This window comes from Protopterus annectens, chromosome 4.part0, assembly GCF_019279795.1.
Source record: "Protopterus annectens isolate FY-2018-M chromosome 4.part0, PAN1.0, whole genome shotgun sequence".
NCBI lineage: Eukaryota > Metazoa > Chordata > Ceratodontiformes > Protopteridae > Protopterus > Protopterus annectens.
Genome location: NC_056733.1, coordinates 565,195,879 through 565,209,174, shown reverse-complemented (window position 1 = coordinate 565,209,174; position 13,296 = coordinate 565,195,879). Strand labels below are relative to the sequence as shown.

Here is a 13,296-nt window from a genome sequence, read left to right as displayed (position 1 = left end):
ATCCTCAACCCCTTTTTCCATTTTTGCACATGGGGTCGGGGTGTCACCAGCAGTGACAATCATCTTCAGCCATGGTTTACACTGCTAGGTGGCTATCCATGCCGCGGTAATTCATTTGTACCACTCACTCGCGCATGCACACACACACACTCGCCTATGGCCAATTTAGAGTGTCCGAGCCAACTACTGCATGTCTTTGGTATGTGGGAGGAAACCGGATCACCTGGCGGAAACCCACGTGACTGCAGGGAGAAAATGCAAACTCCACACAGAAGGCACCCCAGCTGAGAATCGAACTGGGGAATTTCTTGTTGTGAGGTGACAACACTAACCACCACAGCCACCCAAAACCTTCTTTAAATATGTGTATAGTTTTTGATATCTATGTTAAGATACGTCACAACATTGTATAATTTATTTATACCTTTAATCTTAATTTACTGTTGTTGCTATGTACGTAATCTGGGTTGAGCCTGCAAATGGTCACATTTGATTGCTGCTCTACCTCAGTAAACAAAATTAAATACATAAATGACTGTTATTTCACAAGGAGTAAAGCAAAACAATAATCTACCCCAAATTATTTCTAGAAAATAACTTCACTTTCATAACTTTGCCTAATAAGACAATAAATATATTTGGACTGTTTTATTTATTGGTTATAATCATTAACACATTTATTTGAAATGCACCCTTGATCAAACATCTGTCTACAACTAATTCAGCATTCAAATTTCCTGGGTATGGGACTGCCAGCATGAATATTTTTTTAGGAAGACTGACACCCAGTGGCAATTCTTTTCTCTAAGCTGAAATATTGTAGCTGGCCATCTACAATCTTCCATCCAGTAAGGTATGCATACATGAAAGACTGCATCAGACTCCACATCCAGGTGTAACAATTTGTAGTATCAACACTTCAATTTCAGCATCCGATCCCCTCTTCACAAGAAAAGAAAATCTTGCCTGTTTGATAAGACACTAACTCACTACTCCCAGAGTCTCTCAAAATGCTCTAGATTATGCCTGGATGAGTGCAGTAACACATACCTAAGAAGAAAGGGAAAAGGCCGTGGTGTAGCAAGAGGAAAGGCTTGTCAAGAGAGTAAAATCCCTATACATTGCTTGGCAGAAAGGATTCAAGAAAACAAAGGATATTTTTGTGTTTGGTGAGGCACTGGAGAATATGCTTATCATACAACTTGGTTCACTCCAATTTCCCTTAATCGCACAACGCAGATAGCCTACTCATATGATAAAGTTATACCGTGAAAGCATAACCCATGCCAAGCAACAAGTTAAACCTAAACTGACTTTAGCCATTAAGCAAAGGCATACATAACACACCAGTATGTCTTTTAATGCAAAATAAGATGCAGAACATGGAATAAGTTTAATACTAAAACCATTTAATGTGCAGTAACAGTGTTCATCGTCTCAGGTTCCAAGACATTTTCAGACTGTAATACAAATAAAGAAATATTTTCCATATATAGACTGGGGAAATCAAACCAAATATTTTGAACTCTGAGATTTACACTTATCAGTTTGATTTATTTTCTGCAGTCTTGTTGCAATCTGAAAAAGTCTTGGAATCTTAGAAGACAAACCCTCATTGTGCATTAAACATTTGAGTTTTATCTTATTCTGTGTTCTAGTTTTTAGCTGTGCAAAGGTTTGCAGAGCGTTGAAATTTTCAGATTACATTTTGTAACATGGCTACCACACTGTAATTGTAAACAGTTTTTTTTCCCCCAGCAGGCTTGCTTGTTGGCTATGGCACCTTCACTCAGTCGGCCATTTATTCCTTCTGGGAAGGAAGGGGGTCAAGAGTCAGGTAAGAGTCGTACAACTCATTTGTTCCTGAATGTTAGCCCATTTATTTCCCCCTTATGGTGAGAGCTGGGTGCTAAGGAGCAGGCCAGCTTACTGGACTGAGGTGGCTACAGAGGGTGGCACCTTTTGTTGGTTAGATCTGCTACTGTGCTATGATCCACATGCTCTCTTGGCTTCCATGTTTGGAAGCTATGTGCTCACAAGCTTGTTTACATGTAGTACACCACTAAGTATCACTTGTAGTACACCACTAAGTATCACTCAAGTGATGAAACAGAGCAACCTTCCTCTGATCACTGCCATCCTCCCTTGTCAGCTCCTGCAGGCATCCAAGAAGCTAGATGACCTCTGGATTTATGCGTTATTGTCAGGGCTTCTCCTCCTCTAAGCCACACAGTTGGCCTAACACAAACTGTTTTCAAGCCTCTACACATTTATACTATAATAAATGGAAACACCACAATATCACACTTCACGAAAATACTAGGGTTTGTATAACCAAACTATAATGCCTAGAAGTTTCTAAATATAGAAAACTGTAACATTTAAATAGGTACCACATTACTTAATCACATAGTTTGTTTAAATGGCTGTAACAGACTCAAATGTTACTAAACATTCAGGAATGAAAGCAACTTTGGAAAAAGCTACTGGCACCACTGATAAAAAAATAAAAACAAAATATCTGACACAAGTCAGTATATATACGGTATTAAAAATATAACAAAATGAATGTCAACGTTTGTCAATAAACCAGTCAGATATCAATTACTATTTTCTTTGGTTGTTATTGTCACTAACTGCTTGGCAGCTTTGGCAATGTCGTATGCACACTGAATAACTTGTTGAGTCACTAGCTGTATGTCTGCTGGAGGACCAGAATCTACAGGAAGTGTCTTTTTGCACTCTGACTGAAGCCTGTATGCACTAGACGTGAGAAGCCTTAGCGATGCTCTGACAGTCTCCAATTTTGGTTTCTGAAATGAAAGAAAACTTATGTTATCAAAAAATATACAATAAGAGGATATCTGAAACACTTTGAAATGTCTTGTTCAAACCAAACAAGGATGTTGTGCTTGCCCACATCATTAAAGTACCACTCTCTCTCGACCAGCTCTAGGACAAGCGCAAAAGAACAATCTGCATACTTTCACTCAGTGTGGCAGTATCAACAGTCCTGCCCCTCTACAATTTACTTACAGAGACATGCTCTGTAAAATAACAATACTGAATTCTATTCACTTGTCTGTTTTAAGTGTACACAGGAAGGACAGGGTTATATAAGATTCCAGTACACTGGATGGATAACATAAGGTACACAGGCTATGAAGAAGAAGATATAGCGAAGAAAGAACTGGATGACATAAGTGCCGACTCCATGACACAAGGCAGTAATAAAGCGACTGTTGTACAGCATTTTGCTCCCATTCTTTTCAAAGCTTATGATTTCTGTAAAAAAAGTGTTAAGATATGCTTTCCACAGTGTCGAAGAACTTAAGCCTTTAGTGCACCCCCCCCCCCCACCAATGGCCCAGAACACCCATTTGAAACACGCAGTGTGTGCTCTTATGTTACCTTGACAAGTTAGGCTATATCAATTAAGGCCTACCTGTAGCACTAAGCACTCAGATCAAGGCCAAGTGGAACTAATCATGTCACAGTCAGCTGAACTTTCCTCAAATGCAAGCCTTAAACAGAAACAGAGGCAAATGGAGGAACTCTGGAAAGTAGTTACCTACGAAGCAAGCAAGGTGCATGATACCTTTAGTTACCCTGCTGGACCTGCAAAGGCCTGAGAATTCTGGTGTTGCAGAGACACTAGGTGGTAAGCCACTTCTACAAAGTCTAAAGCACAGCCATCTATTGATACCTTTTTTAAGAACGATCATAAGTTAGTGTCTTCCCAAACAGATCAGACATACATTTTTGTATTTTCTGTAACACAGTCAGATGATGGTCTCCAGCCACTAAAAGCTGACCCAACATCAGAGTGGACAGATGATGAAATTGTGAAATTTATTCCCATCCTGCATATGCACAGACAACAGACCTTTCAGCCACTATCCTCAAGCTTGTCAGGGCTTTCTCTTTTGAGAGTGGGAGTCAGCTCCAGAGACAACTGTTATTACTGCCTCCTGTCAAAGTCTATTTTAACTACAGAAAACCTGCAACGGAATTGGTTAATGCCCCCCCCCCCCCCCCCCCCCCAGCAATTGGCCCAATATTTCTGGCCTGCAAATTTCAGCAAAAAAAGGAAGGGACATTCATTGTCCCAGCAGATACTGTACTCCAACATAAGTGAGGAAGAAGCAAATAAATTAGCAACTGATTCACAAATGTATTTTCCTTTGGAATATAAGGATGAAAAGGAGTCCTTGTTATCTGACTTCCCTCTTGAGGATGTCTGTTCTAGGGTGGTGCTTAGCCTTAAAACACAACATTACAACTGGTGGCCCATGGAACCTTCAGATTCCCAGAAGAGGTACATGGATTTGCTGGGCATCAACCAGCCAAAACACACTGGCATCCCTCCAATGTTACAGACATCTGATGAAGCCTTTAAAATGCATTTCTGCCACCAGATTCCCAACTCCCTGTACCTAAGAAACCTGACAACTTCTACAGAGTGGAGGAAAATGTTAAGGACTTGTATAAAACTTTGGCAGTAGAAAAGGCAATCATTGCACTGCATGCAAGGAGAAAGTTCAAAATAGGTGCTTGCCAACATTTTGACAAATGACAGGAACAGTAAATTATTAGACCATTCTGGCACAAAAGAATACACATTGTCAGCTTTGGATATTAGGGCTATTACATGTCAGACCAATAGATTGCAACATCACACTGACGGCCTAAAGCAACTGGAGCAGATAGAATCCCCAATAATCCCTATTCAGAAGCTGAAAAATTCCAGATTTACTTATACTTCCTATAGGGTGGATTAGTATGCCATACATTTTTGGCATGATGCTATAGATGCATCTTTCAGGACTTCTGTGCATGGAGCAGTTTGAAAGAGGCATACTTGATTACTCAGTCTGTGATGTCTAGTTAATATCCCACTGGACTGCCAAAAATAATGTAACATCCTAACTTAAAACCTGGGTCAGTAATTAAGGAGCCTGAATCTTCACTACTGACTCCAGTGTGGGAGCGTCATGGAAAACACCAGGGCACACAAGAGTAAAATTCCACAATTTCCCTTAACAGCACAATAGGAACACACGCTTTTTTTTTCCCCTGGGACTTGACTATATACATCTGTCCACCCCAAATGTAATCCTTTATCATACACTTTAGAGCAGTGTGTTCCAGTTTAAGACCTCGGACTCGCTCACACTCAAAATACATTTAAATCGCACACACTTAAACACTTATGGGAAAGCTTGACACAGATTTCCAGCTGTGTCCCCTGCCCAATACAAATGGTAAATGCTGCCAACAGAGTCAGACAGGTCTACACACCCTTCAAAGGGTGATCAATTACTAAAAATTAAATATCAAAATAAATGATGGCTATGACAAGAAGCAGTCAGGCATTTCAGGTGACCCAGGGAGTATCAAACAAGTATAAGCACACTCTAACCTCTTAAAGAACACACTGATTGTCCAGCCACAATGGAAAGTAAGAAAAAAAATTAATAAGTAAAATGATTACAAGAATGCAAATCAATAACCTTCAGAATTCAATCGCCAGAAATATAAAATGAAACTGTACGATAGAAGTCCATCATCTTAGAAAAACTGTATCTAAATAACTAAACTTTCCTAGTCTAACTACAGAGTACTGTCCCTGATCTAATCTACAACATAACAGCAAGGCAAAAGCAGGCTTACAGTTTTTGGCAAGTCCTTTTTCTTGCTATCCGCTGCACAGCACTCTAAGACTTCAACTCTTCACTAACTGCTCAGCACTGACTTCAGCAGTCTCTTTTATATTCCAGGTTAACAGTCTCAACTGTCTTATTTTAAAAATAACAGACAGCTGTTTGAAAAAGTTCTTGTTCCTGTCAATCAGCTGTTCAAATAATCACATAGCAACCAGGAACATTCTAATATCACCTACTGATCAGCTGATTCTCCACAGAGAGTTTGTGCTTCGGAATCTCCCTTACAAACAGGTGCAATTAGAAATGTATCAAACACTGACAAATTATTTAAACATTTTGTATATGCTGGGAGACATTTTAAAAACATATTTACATTTCCACAATTAGACATGCTTAGACAAGATAATATGAGAAAATACACAAATCTCCTGCTAGACATGCTAACACAGATGATAGTGTTTTCATTTTCTTCATATACCCCCATGACACAAGCACGATTTTCAAGTGAACCCTGAAAACAGACGCTTGAGAAAAACTAATCTACCTGGGAATATTAACCCACTCCTCTCCTAGACGGTCCATCAGTATTGGCATTATTATGTCTACTGCGATGTTGTATGGTCATATTGTACGCTTGCAATCCTAGGCTCCACCTCAGTAACTTAGCATTTTGCTTACTAACCTTATTAAGCCTTGTTAAAGGGTTATGATCGGTGAGTACTGTGAATTTTCTCCCATAAATATAAGGCTGCAGCTTTTGCAGTGCCCAGACTATGGCCAAACACTCTTTCTCCACAGCTGCATAACGTTTTTCTCTAGGTTGGAGTCTATGGCTCGGCTATACCACTGGGTGCTTTCCTTCTGCAGAAACCTGGCTACGTACAGTCCCAACCCCATAATTTGAAGCATCTAGCAGTACAATAAATTCTTTACTGTAATCTGGGCTGGCTAACACAGGGGGGCCTCCCAAAATCTCCTTAAGTTTATGGAATGCATGTTCACAAACTGTGGACCACACTACCTTGTCCAGTTTATTCTTCCTAGTTAGGTCAGTAAGGGGTGCAGCTACGGTGCTGTACCTATACTAACCCCACTATCCCCAAAAATGCTCTCATTTGTTTCTTAGCAACAGAAACTGGCCATGCTTGAATAGGTTCCACCTTGACAAGTTCTGGCCTAATTTTAACACTTCCCACTCTGTGTTCTAAGTGACCTCTACCATACCCACTTGACACTTACTGGATTTAATGGTTACTCCTGCCCTACTTAATCTATCCAAGACCTCCCTCACATGTAGATCTGCAAATGCCCACAGCAGAGTCTTCAATATAGAGTTTAATCTCTCCACAAGACCATTAGTCTGGGGATGGCAGGGGGTGGTTTTTAGATGTTTCACCCCACAACACTTCCACAGACATGTCAGCAGGTCTGACAAAGTTGGCACCTCGGTGAGTCAGTATTCCCTGTGGTAAACCTACTCTGCTGAAGATTTCTAGCAAAGCATTTGCCACATTCTTTGCCTCAACAGATGACAGAGCCACTGCCTCAGGATATTTGGTAGCACAGTCTACTACCACCAAGATGTTATTTCTTTCCTGTAGAACTTGGAGTACTCAGGGGTCCCACAATATCCAGAGCCACTCTCTGAAATGGCTCTTCGATAATAGGCAAAGGCATTTACCAAGCCTTAGCCTTGTCCCCTGCTTTACCAACTTTTTGCCACTGTTCACAAGGCCTACAATATCCTACCACATCCCTCACAATCCTGGACCAATAGAAATTTTGCATAATACATCTGTTAATAGGTCTTACACCCATATGACCTGAGAAAGAAATGACATATGCTATGTCTAAAAAAAGGGGGTCTATATCACCATATTGAAAAGTAAAATGTCGAATGCTCACAATAGCGAAAGTGCCGAAATGTCGAGGGTCCATTTTTGAGATCACTGTACAGTGAAGATTGGGATATTTACCCTTTCCTCACTGTAGTGCAATCTTGAAGTTGGAATATATAGTTAGCAGGGGGTGGGGGTGGGGGTGTTCGATTTTCGGCATTTTCGCTCTTGTGAGTGTTCGACATTTTGTATCTTCGATACGGTGATATGGACACGCTAAAAGTGGCAGACAGTAAGCTCTAGGCACTACCAACTGCCGTATTACTTCACCTTCTAGCTCACCTCCAGGAGTCCACTCTCTATACAAGCCTTTATTCCAGTATTGAGACTCCCCTCAGGTGCTTCCTCAGCCATCTCCCTCAAGCTTTGTAATGTAGGATCCATAAGTTGAGCTCAACTCTACCTTCAGGGAACCTTGTTGGCTAGGCTTACGTAGGACCTTGGGCCAATAGCCTAATACCTACCTATGAACTTCCCCAGCTCCCCTTCTGCAGGAAGCCTAGTGACTTCAGACAGTTGCGCCTTGCTGTCACTCTGGGTACCACCACTTAACTCCATCCACACATTCACAGTGTCCAAGGGAACCATCAGTACCCACAGCAGCTATGGCTCACATTCAGACTTACTGCTACCAGACAGCACCTTCTCTAAAACAGCCACCACACCAGTCCCAGTTTCAGCTATGATATGAGATCTTTCTGGGTCTCTCCCAGACTACCGGACCTACACGTCTTTCTCCAAGCTTGATTGTATGTCACTGCATGTACACAAGGTGCTGCATCATCAAAGTCATCCCCTATCAGGACATCTGCAGGAATATCCTCAAACACACCTACAGTGCAATGAAAAAGTATTTGCCCCCTTTCTGATTTCTTATTTTTTTGCATGTTTGTCACACTTAAATGTTTCAGATCATCAAACAAATTTAAATATTAGACAAAGATAACCAAAGTAAACACAAAATGCAGGTTTTAAGTGATGATTTTATTTATTAAGGGAAAAAAACTATACAAACCTACATGGCCCTATGTGAAAAAGTAATTGCCCCCCTTGTTAAATCATGAAGTAACTGTGGTTAATCACATTTTTGGGAAAGCTGAGTTCAATTTCACTAGCCACACCCAGACCTGATTACTGTCAGACCTGTTGAATCAGGAAATCACTTAAATAGAACCTGTCAGACAAAGTGGCCAAAAGATCCCAAAAAGGAAGACATCATGCAGCGATCTAAAGAAATTCTGGAACAGATGAGAAACAAAGTAATTGGCATCTATCAGTCTGGAAAAGGTTACACAGCCATTTCTAAAGCTTTGGGACTCCAGCGAACCATGGCGAGAGCCATTATCCACAAATGGAGAAAACATGGAACAGTGGTGAACCTTCCCAGGAGTGGCCGGCCTACAAAAATTACCCCAAGAGCACAGCGACGACTCATCCAAGAGGTCACAAAATAACGCAGAACAACATCTAAAGAACTGCAGGCCTCACTTGCCTCACTTAAGGTCAATGTTCATGACTCAACCATAAGAAAGAGACTGGCCAAAAATGGCATGCATGGCAGAGTTCCAAGGTGAAAACCACTGCTGACCAAAAGGTACATAAAGGCTAGTCTCACTTTTGCCAAAAAAACATCTTGATGATCCCCAAGACTTTTGGGAAAATATTCTGTTGACTGACGAAACAAAAGTTGAACTTTTTTGGGAGGTGTGCGTCCCATTACATCTGGCGTAAAAGTAACACAGCATTTCAGAAAAAGATCATCATGCCAACAGTCAAACATGGTGGTGGTAGTGAGAGGATAAGGGCTGCTTCTGGACTTGGACGACTTGCTGTGATTGATGGAACCATGAATTCTGCTCTCTACCAAAGAATCCTGAAAGAGAATGTCCGGCCATCAGTTCGTGTCCTCAAGCTGAAGTGCACTTGGGTTCTACAGCAAGACAATGATCCAAAACACACCAGCAAGTCCACCTCTGAATGGCTTAAAAAAACAAAATGAAGGTTTTGGAGTGGCCTAGTCACAGTCCTGACTTGAATCCAATTGAGATGCTGTGGCATGACCTTAAAAAGGCAGTTCATGCTCAGAAACCCTCCAATATGGCTGAATTAAAACAATTCTGCAAAGAAGAGTGGGCCAAAATTCCTCAACGGGGATGTGAAAGACTCACTGCCAGTTATCGCAAATGCTTGACTGCAGTTGTTGCTGCTAAGGGTGGCACAACCAGTTATTAGGTTTAGGGGGCAATTACTTTTTCACATAGGGCCATGTAGGTTTGGATAGTTTTTTTCCTTAATAAATAAAATCATCACTTAAAAACTGCATTTTGTGTTTACTTGGGTTATCTTTGTCTAACATTTACATTTGTTTGATGATCTGAAACATTTAAGTGCGACAAACATGCAAAAAAAAAAAAAAAGAAATCAGGAAGGGGGCAAATACTTTTTCATTGCACTATACTTGCTTGCTTCCTGTACCACACACCCAGTCAAGATGAACCCTAGCCAAAGGTATTTAGAACGGGGTCCTTCCCAGTGCTTTGACTGGAGTGGACTGCCCAAGAAAGTACTGCTCTTCTCTAACCACTGTAGGCTTCATAATAATTATACTAGAAGCTGTGTCCCCTCTTAGCAGTTACCTGTTTACCATCTACTAAGATAGGATATAATTTTTGGTGATAATTTGGCACCCCAGTTGTTTCTAAACAACTTACCACTGGCAGTTTATCATCCACACTTACTGGCTCCCTCACCTTGCCTTAAAGGACATTTGGCTGCTATGTGTCCCTTCTGGTTTCACTTGAAACATCTAATCCCTAACCATGCACTTGGATTAGTAGTTTCTTCCATTACTGGTGTACTCTGTTGGAGTGGTTTAGAATGCCCCCTTGGTTCCTTTATGTTCATGTGCAGCACTGGTTATCCCTTTCTTATGCAGTGGTGTTCTGCTTGCCAAGTAGAGATCCCTTTTCTCCCCAACTCCCCTGCAGAGTTACACTCATGGTCTAACAAGAGTTTCTTGTCATCAGGCAAAGTATTGAGGGCTTGTTCCCTCACCAAAAGGTCTGCCAGTCCCTCAAAGGTGGTGACCTGACATCCACTCATCCATCGGTGAAATTAAGTACTTAAGTCAGCAATATAATCATGTACACTCATCTGCCTTGCATCTATGTTCACGAAACACGTTTTTCTACAAGCCTCAGGTACAAGATTGAAACAGTCAAGCAAGGAACATTCAAACAATCTGCATCACTTAACTTTGCTACAGCCTGAACAGCTTTACCATGCAGTAAGGGAATCAGAAGCCGAACCCAGAGCTCACAGTCACATCATATTGTTTACATACTCTCTCAAAAATATGAATAAAGATATCAAAGCCATCCCCATCCCTACACTGAGGAAAAATTTTACTGACCTTTACGGCATCTGAGGTCCAGTTATTCCCTCCCAAATTACCTCCATGACCCCTTCGAAGGGTTTGAAGCTCCATTTCATGCTGGCACCGTCTCTTATTGTCCTCTGCTTCAAAATGCTTTAGTCTCTCTGCTTATTCCAATTCAAGACATTTGTCCTCCAGTTCATACTGACACTGATTCTCCTCATCCTCCAGTTCATATTGACACTGATTCTTCCTTTTCTCAGCCTCCCGTCATTGGGTCTCCAGGCACAGTTTCTCCTCAGTCTCCAAACATCACATTCACTCCTCAGCCTCCAGTTCCAATCTCCTTAACTTCAGATGAATTCTCAGGTCCTCTGAAGTGAATGTGGACTGTCCCATCTTGGAAGGCTGCACATGACTATCACCAAATTGGATATCCTCCAAACAGCTGGTCTGAGCTGTGACTGCAACCAAAGCTGAAATCATTGCTTCCTTGGTCACATTGGCATGCACCAATTCTCTGGCTTCACATTCTTTAGCCAACTGGATCTCTGTCAGCTTGCTAAAATCTTCTGCTGACATCCTTGCCTGCTATCCCTGACTAATTAAAAAAATAAATAAATAAAACTGTAGTGGATTGAAATTCTGAATATTTACCTTGTGGCTGTCAAGAGTGCACACCTTAATAACTACCTAGAGGCTACTGAAATCCAATTAAAAATCCCACTGCTGCCACCAATTAAATATGAAGTCCGGTTAATATCCCACTAGACTGCCAACAATAATGTGATTTTCCCCACTTAAAACCCAGGTCAGTAATTAAGGAGCCTCAATCCTCACTACTGACTACAGAGTGGAAGAGTCACAAAAAACACCAGAGCACAGAGCACACAAGAGTAAAATTCCACAATTTCCCTTAAGAGCACAATAGGAACATACTCTTTTTTTCCTGGGACTGAACTATATACCTCTGTCCACCATAAATGTAATCCCTTATCATACATTTCAGAGCAATGTGTTCCACTTTAAGACCTCTCACTCACACTCAAAATAAATTTAAATCTCACACACTCAAATACTTATGGGAAGCTTGACACAGATTTCCAGCTGTCTCCTCTCCCCAATACAAATGGTAAATACTGCCACCAGAGTCAGACAGGTCTACATACCCTGCAGAGGGTGATCAATTATTACAAATGAAATATCAAAATAAATGATAGCTATGACCAGAAGCAGACAAGGCATTCAAGGTGACCTGGGGAGTATCAAATAGGTATAATCACTCTCTAATGTCTAAAGAACACACTGATTGTCCAGCCACAATGTAAAGTAATGAAAAAAAAATTAATAACTAAAATGATTACAAGAATGTAAATCGATTACATTAGGCAAACATCAGAATTCAATCACCATAAATATATAACTAAACTGTAGGAAGTCCATCATCTTAGAAAAACTTTATCTAAATAACTAAACTTTCCTAATCTAGCTAGAGAATAATGTCCTTGATCTAATCTAACATAACAGCAAGGCAAAGATAGGCTTACAGTTTTTGGTGAGTTCTTTTTCTTGGTATCCACTGCACAGAGCTGTAACAGACTACAACTCTTCACTAACTGTTCAGCACTGACTTCAGAAGTCTCTTTTATATTACAGGTTAAAAGTCTCAACTGCCTTATTTTAAAAATAACAGTCAGCTGTTTGTAAAAGTTATTGTTCCTGTCAGTCAGCTGTTCAAATAATCACACAGCAAACTAGGAACATTCTAATGACATCACCTACTGAATCAGCTGATTCTCCACAGACAGTTTTGTACTTTAGAATCTCCCTCACAAACAGATGCAATTAGAAATGTATCAAAACAATGGCAGATTCTTTAAACATTCTGTATAAGCAGGGAGATGCTCAACATTTTAAAAACGTATTTACATTTCCACAGTTAGACATGCTGGCATACAAGTTAATATGAGAATATACACAAATCTCCTATCAGACATGCTAACACAAATGACAGTATTTTCATTTTCTTCACACAGCCCATAACAAAGGAAGTCAGTGCCAAATTTTAAATGTCCCACTTAACAAATCATGGCTCACTGGCCCTCTGCTTAGCAAATCTTTAAGAGAACAGATGTAAAAAATAAGACTGTGCAAATTGTGGTGCAGCTCTTTTTCACCCACCTATTTTGTAATAAAACAGAAATTACTAATCTAAATATGAGCTCATCTTCAAGCTAAACAAAGAAAGCCTCCGAAAAGGTCAGGTTAGAAAAAAGTAGTATGGTCAGATAAGAAAGAAGGTGAAGGGGGCATTCCCCTTCCCAGCAATTTACCTCCATTTGCGATTGAGATGCAA

General features: G+C 40.6%; 1 protein-coding gene across 7 annotated transcripts in view; it reads right to left on the bottom strand.

The window, feature by feature from the left end:
- Positions 1-280: 280 nt before the first annotated feature.
- The window catches only part of GIT2 (GIT ArfGAP 2), a 1,410,467-nt gene continuing 1,397,451 nt past the window's right edge, over positions 281-13,296 (bottom strand). For 3 of the 7 annotated variants that reach the window (XM_044068490.1, XM_044068492.1, XM_044068493.1), the window contains one exon: positions 281-2,813. In XM_044068490.1, the coding sequence (XP_043924425.1) occupies positions 2,601-2,813 (213 nt within the window). In that variant the 3' untranslated portion in view covers positions 281-2,600. The remainder of the gene's footprint in view (positions 2,814-13,296) is intronic. The other 4 variants (XM_044068495.1, XM_044068496.1, XM_044068494.1 and 1 more) reach the window with 2 other exon arrangements.